Raw genomic sequence first — 15,978 nt, 5'->3', positions numbered from 1 at the left:
TGATTGAATTATTGCATTTGTTTATTTGGTTTTGTTTGGAAACAAACAACTGTACCACTCTGTGTTCCTGAATGATAACCAACTGAAGGAGAAAGTGTCAAAGGAGACATCAGGGAAAATTGGAATCTGACAAATATGATTGACATGCTTATTTGCCTGGGCAAAATCTTATTCCAGGAGATTTAGAGATGCATGTAAGTCAGAACTGTGTGGAATGGAATCACTCTTCCCCTTGACTGAAATCACATCATGAAAATTGTACAGCTGATAAATAACCCTTGCAAGATATGAATCATTTTAAGCCTGGAATGATTGCTCTGCTTCTACTTTATATTGGTATATGTAATTCCATTATTTGGTGTCAATAATTCCATTGACAGAAATAGGTTTCACTTTCAGGCAACACATACACTCACCAAGCACTTTATTAGGAACATTTTTACTTTATTACACCTACTTATTCATGTGATTATCTAATCAGCCAAGACAATAATCATGTAGATATGGGTCAGGAGCTTCAGATAATGTTCACATCAAACATCAGAATGAGGAAAAAATGAATCTAAGTGACTTTGACCGTGGAATGATTGTTGGTGGTAGACAGGGTGGTTTTGAGTATCTCCGAAATGGCTGATCTCCTGGGGTTTTTCACACACGCTAGTCTCTAGAGTTTGCAAGGAATGGTGCTAAAGAAAATCCAGTGAGCAGCAGTTCTGCAGACAGAAATGCCTTGTTAATGAGAGATGTCAGATGAGAATGTCCTGCTGACAGTCAAAGCTGACAGGAAGGTGACATTAACGCATATAACCACACATTACAACAATGATCTGCATAAGAGCATCTTTGAACACACAACACTTCATAACTCTAAGTGGATAGGCTACAGCAGTAGAAGTCCAATAATACCTAATAAAGTGCTCACTGAGTGTATATGACATGGAATGTAAAATGTGAATGGAACAATTTACTACTTATTACTTTCCTTTTAAAGCCATGAGAAAAAAGTACACTTATCCCCAAAATTTGATTAATTTGATTAATTCTATTTTGATATCTGTATTTGGTAACAACCAGTTGCTATCATTAGCTAATATGATATCATCATAGTGGAAGCCTCTCAGGAGTTCCAGGAATTTACACATGTACATATGACTGTACACACACACGCATGCACGCAAGCATGCATGCACACACATGTATGCACACTCACACACACAGCATGACATGGCCTGTGAAGGAAAGTGAATCACTGAGGGCACTGCAGCCCTTTGCAATTATTTATTCTTATATGAAAAACTTTGAAGTATAATTTTGATCCACTTATACTTCATGAAAGCAATATGAAGCAAAAATGAACTACTGTGTATTCTCCCCACAAAGTCGTTGCTAGATGGAAAGATATTGTAATTTACGGAGGGATCCAAGTTTCTACATTCTCTTTTTTAAATCTAAAAATATAGAGCCACCTTGTCACTGTCCTTAGAGTGCAAAAACCTTTAAGTTGAAATGCTAACAATCCCGCTTTTGTTCTCATGACTCAACCAAAGAAAACCTCTTCACAGCCAGAGAAACGAGTGTAAAGGCCAAGCCCACCAATGATTATGCTCTTTAATGTGAAACCCAATAAAACTCCACCTTTCACAATATTCCTACCGTTAAGTCAACTGTCTTTGGAAATTGTAAACTCATTTGCCCCTCAAAAACCAAAAGCAACATAACATGGCTGAAATAATGAAGCCATTAAGACAGTAGAACATGCTGATTATTTATCATGACAACTTCCTTTTTCATTTTCTACATCTCTCATAGAACAATATCCAAGAGCTATCCAAGGTGCTTTTTCAATTACCAAGCCTGATTTACCGGCAAACCATAGTGACATGTGGTCAAGCAAGTGGGGAAAAAAAATAATAAGAGAATACATTAAGCTGCCTCTTTGGAACCAGAGAATCTTTTCATTACTCTTCAGTGCTTGGGAGTTTAATGAAGTGGAAAGGTGGGGTAGACTGATGCTGGCTGCAGTCAGCCATGCTCTTGACGGGTACCTAGAGAGAGACGTCTCAGCACAGCGAGTAGCGGGCTCAGTGCTAATTAAAAACTAAATTCCACGACTTGCTGCACTGGCATCTGAGTACCCTGAGGTGCCTTCTCGCATGCCATGACGCACAGTCTTATCTGGCAAAAGCAGATTCCTCCTGACTGGGAGAAACAGAAACGTGACAGAGCTGCAAAGGGCTCAAGCTCCCCTCACGGGATCTGGTCTATTCCGGGCTAATCCGGTCTGTTACTGTCCTCCATTCCGAGAGTGGTACGGGCCTTGAGCCTGTCCATACAGGTGTACAGTGACTGTTGTGTCATGCAAATGAGCTTCAGAGTAACTTCTTTCTGAGTCATTCATTCTTTCACTTGAATGTGTCTCTCTTGCAGAGATGCATCCACACCATTTTTTCCTTTAAAAATTGAATATCGGAATATTCTCGGTATACACTGTGCGATATCGCTGTCTTTTACGTTCATTACATTACACCAGCGCTACTGAACTCCACGTCCTGTGTGCCACAGTGTCTGCAGGTAATTGCTCCTAATGTGCGCTACACCACCTGATTTCAATAATGATTTTACTTGCCTGGTTCAGGTAATAAGCTAATTAGTGAAATCAGGTGGTGTAGCGCACGCTTGAAGCATTTCCGGCAGACACTGTGGCCCACAGGAGTACTGTTACACTACAGTATGTGATGGAGCCCCGAAAATATCCTGTCTTTCACTGCGGTCACATTGTGCAATAAGATCCAAAGAATTCTTCCTTGACTGTCATTGGCACTTCTCTTGTCCTCATGTTGACAAATGCCAATAACAGATGCCAAAGGCAATCAAAAGCCTAGAATCAAGAGTAGATATTGAAGGCTTTCTTATACTGTACCTGCACTAAGGAAGTGACTGAATGCATTTGACTTATCAGTAACAGCTGAGAAGCCAAGTGTCCAATTACTTTTGAGGGGGCTATGTATAAAAAGGGATGTAATTCCTACAAAGATCACCCAATGTGGTTGTAAATACCCTCTCAATAATGCTTACAGAAAAAGCTATGACTTGACATGAAAGTGGCATTTACTGCTCAATCAAAGACAAAATGTTCACATTTCATGTTCACAGTCCAATAATCTCTTCAAACAAACTGGAGCTGCACAACATAATCTTTTTAAGGCCAGATACAGATAAGCGGAAAAGATCTTCAGACAACATACTTTTTTATTAGGAATAACTGAGATATGAAAAGATTGGAAACTCAGGAATGTTAACAACTTTGAAATTGATCCATCAATTTTAAGAATGAGAATCCTTTATTAGCACCACAGACATGCATTACTGTACCAATTTCCATTACTCTTATTTTGTAGTTATAACCATTTGCTTGTGGTAACAAGCAATAATCTTGTAATAGTAATTGGGATCTTGTGATTAAATTAATTAAGTTTTGTCACAATTTGAAAAGATATACTGTATATCAATTACCAACTATCTTAGGCTGTTAAATGTGTTGTTAAATGCTTCTTATAGAAAACACTGTTAATTTTATCACTATGTACTCAAGCAATAATGCTGTCACACATTCCTTTGTCTAATTGATTCTACTTAGATTAGTGTTATTAATGAAAGGTGTTCATTCTTATTTTGTTCATCCCTTATTGCATCAGGTTCCCACAGCCAACTGGAAGTCCTTACAGTTATCTGTGTGAGCAGATGATGTCTCCGTTCTTTAACCTTTGTGCATACAGTCAGAAATATGGCCACACAGCATGAGTTTTTTTTTTACATAAAGAAACCCTGGGTATGTAAAGCTCCCTTTGTAATACAGCCCCCAGCTGTTTTAAAATGAAAGTTTTTTTTTAACGGGGATCAATATCTGCCCTGTCTATTTTGTTTATCAATGTCAGCTAATGCAGTGAACCTCAGGTAGACATTGGATTCGAGTAGACATTGTAATGGACACCTACGCTGTTTGTACGTACTTTTTATTAAAATGTGTTACAGATTTGGTGGCCAACTGCACCCTGTTTATTTCAATCACCCAAGTGCATTGAGGAAACACTGCTACAACCCTGCCCCTGGCAGTCGGAAAGAGATCAACACGCCTTCTTCAAGCCAAATCGTCTCGAGCCCCGGACTGTGATTCCGTGGTAATCAGAGGCCCTCCCCCCACCCTGAATCAAATAAAAGTCTGATGCCTTAGTCATGCGCCACTGCTGCACTTTGTATGTACTTTTTAAAGGTTGTACTGATCACAATATTTTAAACCACACACCATCAAGGCTTAAACATGGACGCCGCTATAAAACTACATATGGTCCAACCAAAGATGATAACATGACTGAGATTACTCACTTCTTTTGGCCAATCTTCCTAGACGACATGATGGGGAATTGAGAGCAGTTGTGTTGGGACTAAAGGGAACATCTCTGTCTGATGTATGATCTTTGGTTGAAACTGGAAAAAACGAGATTGCAGTGCTGCAAAACAGTATTACCTGCAAAATATTTTGCCGAGTGTTTAGTCAATTATTTTGATCACTGGTGGGTTTACCTGTGATGTGATATATTGCAAATTGCAATCAGCATTATATCGTTTATAATCACCTTTCTATTAGCCCATCGTTAGCTCATTTTGACAGCCAGCATTCTAACGTTACCTGACAGATATGGACTAGTTTTTATTTTCTTTTGCTACTTCTGAGCAAGTGTGAATGTCTGGGTAAAAAAACATGCTCACATTGAGGAGATGAAGACTGGTGTTGTAAAGATTGTGAAATTGTCAGTAGTGTTTATACAACTACATAATCTAGCTATGCATACTGTGCAAATGAAATAAGATGACTATTGTGATGATAACTATAGTAACAAAATTAGCATTTCAGTTTGACTTATTGTCATATGTGCATGGTGGCCTTTGATGTATTAGGCCTATGTCATTGACTTCAAAATGACAACATTAATATTCAGTAAACATTATAAGTGATTGACAGTAATCCATTCTCAACTGCTTCATTTTACCAGACTGCAGTTGTGAAATAATTTTTTTATTGTTTTTGGCAGGATAGAAGAAATGCATTTTTCACTATTTACTGTAAATGGGGCTCTAGACAAAAAATAAAGAAATACCCAAGGAGCCATTGGCTCCTGAACCAAAGATTTAACTAGCAAAATGTTTTTGGAGCCAAATTCCCTTTCAATGTAAGATGTACTTTTTTCCCTGCCTCATACTTTCTTTAGGGTGCCTCATGTTATCTGCTCTGTCTTTTCCTTGAGGTACATGTCTTCCACATGCTGTGATGTTGTTATTTTATCCTTATTTTATCCATTTGTCATTTAAGTGCTACCTTTCAGCTACATCACTGTATTCCATTATCATTTTGGAAACCGTTGCTGTCATCTCTAGCAACTGGCATAAAAATAGGCACCAATAATTATTATTATTACTATTATTATTGGCGGGGGGGGGGGGGGGGGGGCATGGTATAGTACCAATAAGGAGCGCTGGTGACATCAACAGGATGTGGCAAATGCAATGTACCTTCACTTGAATTGTTCTTGCATCAAACATGTTTATACCATAACATTTAAACTACAATACTACCAAAGAACAACAAATAAAAAACATTGACTGGGTAATATTCTAAAATTTTCTAAGTTGTACGACCCTTATTTTCAGTGTGGTTTTTATGTTTTTACATAGACGGCAAAATTTGTAGGCTGTACTTTTACCGGCTGAGATATAATACTGATGCAGCAGTGGCTATTCACCAGTCAAGAACACCAGGTGTAAATCTTCTGATTCAGCCATACATTTCCTGCAGTATTACCGCGACCTTGCTGTCAGCTGTTAAAATGGGATGTACGGGATTTTATGCTGCCCCCATATGTACACTAATCCATCTGATTCATATACAAGCTGTACGTCATGTTGAAGTTAATGTAATTTAAAGTGCGATTATTTAAATAAATAAAATTGCGCTTAGGGGATTTACTTCATTCCGGTGCATTAAAAAACACAAATACTCTTTGGTGCTATTTACTTAAGCCGTCCCCTACTTAATAATGAACATCAAAAGGATCCTGAGGCAGCTTACTTTAGCACTGAGTAAATGACCAATGGAGAGTGCAGATGCCTGTAGTAGGTTCTTCCCTAGTCCCAGTTAAATGGACAGCTAATATTGGAACAGCCTGCATACGTTTCAGTGATTTCATTTACAATACAATACTCCCAGCCTACCTGCCATCTTGCTGGATCTATGCCTTCCTGGGTGAGCACCAAAGAAAAGATGGAGCTGGGGGAAGGGTTTTGTTCCCTTTGGCTATAACCCAATTCTCCGAGCTTTGTGGCGTAGGATAGGGGTACAGAGAAATTCCACAAAGAACTGTCCTGTCCAGAGACCTGTCAAGTCTCAAATCTGTGGAGGCATTTTCAGTTCCATTGGTATTTTGTCTCACTCATAATCAGAGTGCAGTGATCTGTGCAATTTTTAATTTCCTGCTAAAAAACTGCTCATGCTTATAGTTTAAGGAGCTGTCAAGAATCCCTTTAATTAGCCAGCAAGATGGATTAAATTTGTGAAAAAGGACGCCTTAACCTTACTCCACATGCACTCAAACACGTGATAAGCCAGTATGTGATGATACAAATGTGTATCTTGGCAACCTAATTGAAGCCTTACTAGTAATATAAGCAGCTCTCATACCAGCATGGAGGTTATCTAAATAAAATAACTGTACCCTTGTACATTTGTGTTTTACTGTGTACTTGCACACTGTACACAAATGTTCCCATAATTGTAGAAAGCTAAATTAACTGTTCAGGTAGGGAGGGAGAACCTCCCTTGGTACCACCTTTGATGATGGAAGTGATATCTATAGTTTCTCTGATCTTTCCTTTTTTCTTTTCTTGCTTTCCTTCTTTGTTCTCTCTCAAACACACAATCCTTCAATCTTTGCCTCAGCCCCGGGCCTTATGATGTCTCCAAAGTCCACCTCTGACAGCTTCCAGGAGCCCTGGGTCAAAACTGGATGCAGCTCTGTACATCCTGACCAGGCCCGTGGTGACACCTTTCCATAGCTATGCTGTGGATTACTCAGAGGTAATCGAAGTGATCATCCTGAGAAAATGCATTTGATGCTTTACATAGCTCGAGTAAATCCACAATCTTAAAACAAATACTGGGATCAGATTTCCATGTGATGGCTCTCAAAACCTGCCGTGTAATAGATATGAATGTGCATACAGTATTTAATACTGATGTTGCCTAATCCTAAATGGAGCTGGATTTGATCTAGGCTTACCGGATGAGCTCAATATCTGGTGGTATAGCATTGAAACAAGTAAAAAGGAAGGGATTATGCCTTATCATATGCATATGAATGTACTGACAGGAATAGCAGACAAGAAGATAAATGCTGACATGTTTTGACATATTCTAAATTGGTAGTTTACCAACACAGCCAGCCATGCCTCCCCACGAAGGCAGCATTTTCTCGTGCACCGCCCTTGGGAGAGTTTGAGACAGTGCGGCTCATCTGTGGTTAGACAGATCCAGTTGGATAAGCACTTTAACATGTTCATTTCCCTCCTCAACTGTGCCTGCCACATGAGCAGGAGGGCTCTTTGGAGAACCTGAAACCTGAAACATCTTTTACTCATAAGAAGTGTTCATTTCCTTAATACTACTCATAAAATCAATATTAAGATAAGACAATATAAGACTTTTTATCATTTCTGTATAAATAACTCAGCAGTGCATCTACTGTAAAATGCATTCTACCAACAATGTGTTGGCCGAAAATAGCATTGGCTATGACTGATTAATAGAATGTTGGTCTACATTTATATAAGATGCATGATATTCAAAAATGGAATCAAATATATGAAAAGCTTTTAAACAAGCTCCCTAGTGGCCGTGGCACCAGTGCCCTGAGACTGACATTCAGTGCTCCGGCAACAAAACTATGAATGGAAGTGATAAACTCCCATTTCATTGGTAAGCGATACTGATATGCTATAAAAGTCAAATCCTGAGTTTGCAAGTGCCACCATTGTCACGTAGTTCGGCCTGTTAGCAAGCACTCCTGTCAAGTCTCATCTACAACTTGTGTGACCCACTGAACAATAGCGTCTATCTGGGTGCATAAATTCAAGGATACATACTGTACAAACATTTCACCACCAAAAAACGTATACCATCATAGCAACAATATGAAGCCAAAGATGACCTGAAGGTATTCAGCTGCTCAGAGAACAACAAAATAAATTAGAAGAATACTTGTGTCATTCATTATACCACATACTACTATCAATATCTGCGATAGAATAAATATGCAATATTTGTTATAATTAATACCACTCACAATGAAATTGACTTTTGAAATCTCCTAGCAACTTTCAAAACTTCTACAGTACAGAAAACCACTATGACTGTATATGCTTTATAATGGACAAAAAGCATTTTATTCATTTTCAGAGTGGTTTTGGATTTTTCAGAGTTGTTTTTGGACCCTACAATATGTTAACTCTGTGCTGATGAAAATATAGCAATTGCCACTTGCAAATAGTGCAGAAGTGAGTTTAATGAGTCAACACAGTTGATTTGTTTAGTTTATGATTTACTGCAATGCACATTTATCCATTTGTCTAGATGTAGAGGCACTAAGGGTATAATGCTTACATTTTGCTTCTTTATTCTTTAGCAGTTGTGCCCATCACCCTCATATTTTGCATACATATTTTGTGGTCAAGGAGTTTATGATTCAGGAACTATATTATCAGTTTACCTGTTTTACATTTGTGATTTTCAGTTTTTCATTATTGTCATTGCAAATAAATGTAATTTTTGCATTTTCACCTACATTGTTTTGTATTTATATCACTTCTACCATATACCTAAATTATGAAAATAAACTCAATTAAGTTAGTATTGTAAATGGTACAATAGTGGCATTTTTCAAGTCTCTGTTATGCAAAAGTCAAAAGCCTCCAGAGCAAGCAGTGCTTAACTCATGGTGTGGGCCAGATGTCAATTAACGCCAGAGTCGGATATGCCTAAGAGTACCACATATATGGCTGCCAGTCAGCAGCCTAACATTGGCCAGATATCGGTACATTAGAATCAAAGAAGAGACTACATTGATGAAGAAAACACTACACACGTAAATATAATGTTCAAATAAATTACTATATATGCTGGTATCTGATGAGCAGAAAATTCAATGGATTTTTCCGTTGTATACAATACCCAGTTACAATAATCCCACATGCTATTCTCTTCGACTCTTAAATGAGCTTATTTCTCAATTTGGAAGACTTCCGTGAATAGAAAAGCAGACATAATTTTAAATCAGTTGATGTGTGAATCATGGAATGTATTATGGGCAGTTATTGGTTACCTACATAATCTGTAAACTTGTTAAAGATTGCAGAAATATATTTGGAAAGAAAGCCACTTTAGCTTGTTAGCAAGTTTTTTGTGAAGCAATATAATTGAAGAGGTTAAATCATTATGGATATGGTTGCACTTGTGCATCCATCCTTCAAATTATTCATTTTCATAAATGATGTAAAAATCAAATTATGTCATTTCTAGTGGTAGGGAATTTATTGAAGACAAAATGAAGATTAACTATTCCCTTCAGTAATGTCATTAAATTATCACAGTATAAATAAATATCCAAAAATAATCTTTGATTTCTCTATGAATCGCTTACTCTTAAGTGCTTTCTGCCATCTCTGCTGTTCAATGCAAAAAGGTAACTGTAACACAAGAAAGGCACCTTAGCTTGGTGATATCTTAAAAAGTATACTTTCATGCCAACCTTCAGTTTTGTTTACTTATCAGCTCCAATGCATTTTTCAAGTTTTATTTTCCCCACACAAAGAACATAGCACTCTACTAGTGTCTACCCTTCACCTCTGAAATGAAAAACGGCTCTAAGCAAAAATGCAATCAGAGGAATAAAATGCATGCAACTCACCCAATGTTGAAGAATGTCTCACGTGAGGCTCTTTAGCCTTCTTAGCAATAAAGTTTCTGCTGATGTGAAAGAAGCTATAAGTCAGTGGAGGAAGCAGTCCTATTGACAATGATTTGGCGGCATGAATCCTGCCCTTCTGCACAAGCTGTGGGTACAGTACCACAGACAAACCCCTACCATCCACAAACTGAAGGACCTTTGCTTTTCACACATGCTGCTCATTCAAATAAGAAAACAACGATCCTGTTTTTAGCATCTGTTTGAAGAATAACTGCTCACAAGCTAAATATTACATTTACCTTGAAAGGATAAAAACAATCTATCAAGCTATTTTGTGTACTAGTGCATCCTGAGAAATTTCATTACAGACTGCTTATGAAATGACTCATATTTCAGAGACTTCACAGAACATAGGTTGCCGAACAAGTCAGACATCATTCCAATGTCTAAGATTGTACCACCAAGTTAAATTTTCTTGGCTTTGTCTATGACAAAAAGGTGCATGTGTCAATCTATACTTCAACACCTGTCTAAACTCCATTTACAATTCAGGAGCATGCTCCAAGCTCAAATACCTTTTAATGTCTGACAATACCAAATCAAAAGCGAAAACAGCTATACAGCTACAGTAATGCTATTAATTTGATATCATATCAGTTAAAAATGACATTTTCAGTGCAAAAGAGGTTTCTTTTTCATTACTTTTTTAAATGTAAGCTCTTTACCCTACAAAGTGACATTCTGTTATTTAATTCATATGGGGAAATCAACGAAGTCTTGAATTTGTGGAAAACCCCACTAGCAAGTGTTGAAGCTACTTTAAATGCAAAAGGCCATTCCAGGTAAGAATATTGTCTTCATGTTAAATGCGCTTTAAATTTGACATAAAGCCCTAAATAGTCCTTTCTGTGCTGTGAAAGCTGCATAATAGAATAGCACTGCTCTGACACTAAATAACATTACGAATGGTTAGTGCCTGTATGCTGCTTCACCATTCTGCTCTACAAGACTCCAATCCGAAGGATAATATATTCCCATTCTTGTCTCTCTTGAACACATGGCATCAATGTGCTGTGTATCCTAGAGAAAATGCATCTTTGGCTTTCTGACAGACCACATTGTGTTTTTCCCCTCATGGATGCAGGTGTAACAACGTGTAGGTACACAGAATATTTTTGTAATACACCAAGCTCAGTGTGTAGACATCAAAACTGAGATCTACTTGCATGTCTACACAGTCTACGCAATTTATTTATTTAAAGCATATACTGAATTCATAATATCAATGTGTAAATACAACCACATAGCCTATTCAGGTCACATGTTCCTGAAAACACAATTAGGCCTAATAGCATAGCAAATGTATCGCATCAGTTTGGTGGTGTGACAAGCAGAGATTTAAGTTATTTGTTCATGTATTTTTTATATTCTATAAAAAAATATATTATACTAAATATAAATTGTGTTTTATATTGTCTGTATACTACCTAAAATTGCCATCCGCTCTTCAAAATAATTGTCAAAGAGTCACTTCAAATTGAATGTAAAATATTATTTGGCATAGTGCTGTACCTATATTTTAATGTGAATAGCCATATAATTCAATGGCCATTTCTAGTTGCCATGGTGTCATGGGAACACATAAAAAGTACATTAAATTAGGCTCGTAATTATTTGATGTATAAAATAACTATGAAGTGTACACAGAGAGAAGAGGTCATCTAAATTGTAACAACACGCTATTAATTAAACTAATTACAAAAATTAATTAAACACCTATGCCCAGAATGAATTTCGTCAGAATGTGTGGAACCGATTTTCTCAACCTAATGATGGTTTGGGGCGGTTTTCATCGTTTTCGCCACAGTTACAGTGATCAAAGCATAAGATGCGATTTTTTTAAATAGACAGAACATCCACAGGTGAATATCGAGTCCATCTAGAATAGCGTATCGGGACAATTGTTTCTCAATGTGGTCACACACATATATTGACTCAAAGATTCCACACTGTAGCTCTTCACTTACCACATACCGAACATATCATTTCTATTCCAAGTGGTGTACCTACAACTCGCATATAAGACAAAAGTGTCAGAACCTTGAGAACATTCTGAACATTGAGACAGCAAAGACAGAACATCTTGAGATTATCTACTTTCAACAAATCGATACAGCCTACTTTTTCTGTACCGGCGTGGTTGATTCAAAGTCTTACCCTTTTCGTATGCGTGCGTAACTTAGAATAACTTGATATGCGTAGCCTACAAACCTTCACAAAAAGAGATTTAGAAGCAACAGTATGATGCGTGTGTGTGCATGTCTTTTGCTAAATATGCACCGTTAACTTTCACTGAAATAGAAATCCCTACGACAAGGGCAGCTCAAGCAGCACATTCAGCAATTCAAATTCAATGAAACTTTCAGTTTTTAACTTGCATTTTAAAGACAATATTTGATCTCAAAATCCCAAAACATACGACAAATGCACGTATAGCCTATACGTTATATGTAAATAGCACTTTGTTGTCAGTTTACAACTCATGGAGCAGTCAAAGTAAAAGGAAAAGAGAGCGCACCTGTACCAATCGAGTCCTTTCTCGTAGTTCCTGTCAAAGAAATGTGGCTCAACCCCTACAGCTCTGACGTCGGGGTGAACCCTTAAAGCCTCCAAAAGAGCCCTGGTCCCCCCTTTCTTCACCCCAATTATGATGGCCTGTGGCAATTTTTTCTCCCCATAATCCGGGGTGCTATTCCCCCTTCTGTTGAGCTCGTCGTCCGTGGTGCTGGATTCCTGGTGCTCTCTCTCAAAAACTGCATTCTGAGCACCTGCGATCATTTCAGTCGGAGCAAGCTGTGTTCTGACCCATTGCGTTGCCCTCTGTTCGCTAGCCACATTATCCGGCTGGTCGAGGGTAGAGACGGCATATCCTGCGGCCGTCTGCTCTGTGGCGGTCCTTTCTACCAGTTCCTCACCAAAATAACCCTGGGATGTGGCGGAATAAAGTTTCTCCCTGAATGCTACGAAAGTTGTCTCCTCTGTCACAAGTCTTGCTTGGTATACGTAGTTGTCTTGCAGGGGGAACTGTAACGAGTTGTAGCAGCTCATCAAGCTATAGAACAGGTAGGTGACAGAGATGGAGAGAGTAAACATGAATAGGATCTTCCGTGGCACTTTAGAGGTAAAAACTGAAGTGCTGGACCAAAATGCCATCTCTGATAGCAGTGATCCTCACAGAGAAGTGGCTAGACATGTTTTCACCCAAAGTCTCGCATGGACCCTCAACAATAATAATCTGTCACTATCAGCAATGTTCCTGCTGAAACTGCAAGTATACTGGACCACTCACCTCAAAAGAAAGCCCTAGACGCACAGTGGGGAATAGAAGGGGCAATGATCGTTAAGATTCTAAAAGAATATCTCCACGCATTCTTGAATATCGATTACTTATTTCAATGCTGACAGCCTTTGTCACAATTTATAGGACCGGACCTTTAGATTAGAAAGGCTGCGATCCAGCATCCTTCCAAATGAGCGGCTCTGCTTGTATTGAACGGACCGTGATGGAGGAAGTCTTGACATTTTAAAGAAAAAAAATATCTAGCAATTGCCAAAAGTCTTGGAAGAAGTGTGCGAGGCACGTCTTCATCTGCTACACGTCCCTCGCAGCTTTTAGTATCTTCCTCACCACCAGTGTCGTGCACAACGCTGACTTAAAAATGAACAATTACGAATCCGATGTGTGTACATCCAAATATGTTGTTGAAATTTTCATGGACCTTGCTCAGCTGACACCAGTCTTTCCTTTGATAATCTGCTAAGTTTGTGTGGATGAAAGTGAGCTGCCTCTGTATTAATATTCATTGACTCTCTCGACTAGTTGGGAGGCTTGCCTGCTGTCCTAACGCCTTTTGTTGATTGGTAGACACGATGTGTGCATCAGCAATGTGAGCTCATCAGAACACTCGCGGCACATCAACTAAAACACCGAGCGCACCCGCGGTCTACTACAGCTGGACTTCAATCCGTTAGAGAATTTCAGAAGAAAAATGGATAAACCTCGGATAAGCCTTCATTCCATAGCAGTTTCGATGAAGAAAAAGAAGCATGGTTCATTCCCTCAAGCCAGAATGGTAACCCGAATAAAATGAGAACATTTGCTTTGCTAGCCTACATATTTAATTACATGTATATTGCTATTATAAATGATAAATTATTTAAATGACACGATTTTTGCGAGCGCAATTAGCATACTTGGGTGTACTCTTCATGTTTAAAGGGAGTTAAATAACATAATTTCACGAATATTTTAGATTAAGACGCAAACGGCATTGTTTGACAGCATGTTTAAAGGAATAATTGTACAAAATATGAATGACACGGCATTGTACTAACATCATTTACAGTCGTTTCGCGCATTCTTAGTTTCCCTCCTCCTGATCGTATATTATTATTATTATTATTATTATTATTATTATTATTATTATTGGCCCCAGGTGTAAAAGCCGAAACAATACAGCTTCTTCTGAAATACAGCTTGTGCTGACATTGACCACCTAAAGCTCTCTCCTGCGCTCTGGTGGTCCTTTCAGAAACAAAAACAACTACATTCCACACAAAAATGTCATTAATATTGATAGACAGTGGTATGAGCTTTGACCTTGTAAGCTCCTTTGTTTTTAAAATTCTGTGATCTAAAAAAATAAACAGAGATATGTTGGATAGTGTCACAATTTAACTTTTTTATAATTATTATTTTTATTTGATATTTATTAAGGAGAAAAAAACTCACTTTTTTACAAGTGATTGTATTAATACTAATATATTATGAAACAACATCACATTTCTCCATATTTCAAAACAAACTGACAGATATGGGAAACTTAACATCAAAACATTTGACATTTAACTGTGGTATTAAGTAGTTTATAGGGCTTCAGAAAGATTTCAATAAAGTCTCAGATTGCTGTGGAAAAAAACTGGTAGGCCTATTACTAAATTGTAAAAGTAAGTGATCTTTAAAAGAATATATTATAACATGAACTTCTTAAATTGACTGCTCTCAAATTGCTTGTTCAGGTAGTGCCTTATTTAGGAGTGCAACCCATGAAATGTTCTGCCATTAAAGGGCATATTGGCCATGATAAGGCTAACTAATGCCACAGGATGCCTTTCACGTCGAGTATAATTGTAGGGTTCAGGTTGTGTTTTTTATCTAACACTTCCATAAACACCATTTCACACCTGCGTTACACCCACGTCTGACAATAAAATGCTGTGCATGAAACACATCTAATTTTCTCCTGCAGTTTGCAGCCAAATGCCTGTGATTCCTCACAAATCTTGTAGATTTCTAGAAAATGAATTTTCGGGATTAAAATAGAAAAAATGACACAAAACAATCCAGAGAGATAAAATATCCACATGCATCTCTATGCTAAAATATAGTGTTCTGATGGAATAACAGTATAAGGACATTTCTTGACACATATTAATTTACAGCAGAAATTAATTCCTGTTTCAACTTTGATGAATAACTTATCAATTTTATGTCTCAATGCTCTATTGCATATTGTTTAGATACAAATGTTTCCTCAAATATAGAAATATGGAAATGTGTTGTATTTACTGGAGTCAATTTCAAATTACCCAAAATATAAATTGTGGTCCCAGTCACCTCAATTGCTAAACCAATTTAGAGAAAATATACAAAGCTAGAGAAATGACATACAACTGCGAACAAATGCACAATTATGCACAATAAAAAGTCCACTTTGTAGACTGAGACTGTATCGGCAGGTTGTTAGTGTGGTGTCAGGTAGCTGACCATATATTTTTTATACACTCACTGAGCACTTTATTAGAAATTATTCTGGGTAAACTCTGGAGATGATTTTGCGTGAAAATCTCGGAAGATCAGCAGTTACAGAAATAGTCAAACCAGCCCTTCTAGCACCAACAATCA

General features: G+C 37.7%; 1 protein-coding gene across 1 annotated transcript in view; it reads right to left on the bottom strand.

Annotated features, from left to right (window-relative positions):
* LOC133122957 (heparan sulfate glucosamine 3-O-sulfotransferase 4-like) overlaps positions 1-13,815 on the bottom strand; it is a 117,700-nt gene extending 103,885 nt beyond the window's left edge. Inside the window, exon 1 of the mRNA XM_061233252.1 lies at positions 12,592-13,815. Coding sequence (XP_061089236.1) covers positions 12,592-13,226 — 635 coding nt within the window. The 5' untranslated portion in view covers positions 13,227-13,815. The remainder of the gene's footprint in view (positions 1-12,591) is intronic.
* Positions 13,816-15,978: the final 2,163 nt, after the last annotated feature.

This window comes from Conger conger, chromosome 2 (assembly GCF_963514075.1).
Source record: "Conger conger chromosome 2, fConCon1.1, whole genome shotgun sequence".
Classification (NCBI taxonomy): domain Eukaryota; kingdom Metazoa; phylum Chordata; class Actinopteri; order Anguilliformes; family Congridae; genus Conger; species Conger conger.
This window is presented reverse-complemented; position numbering and strand designations above follow the sequence as displayed.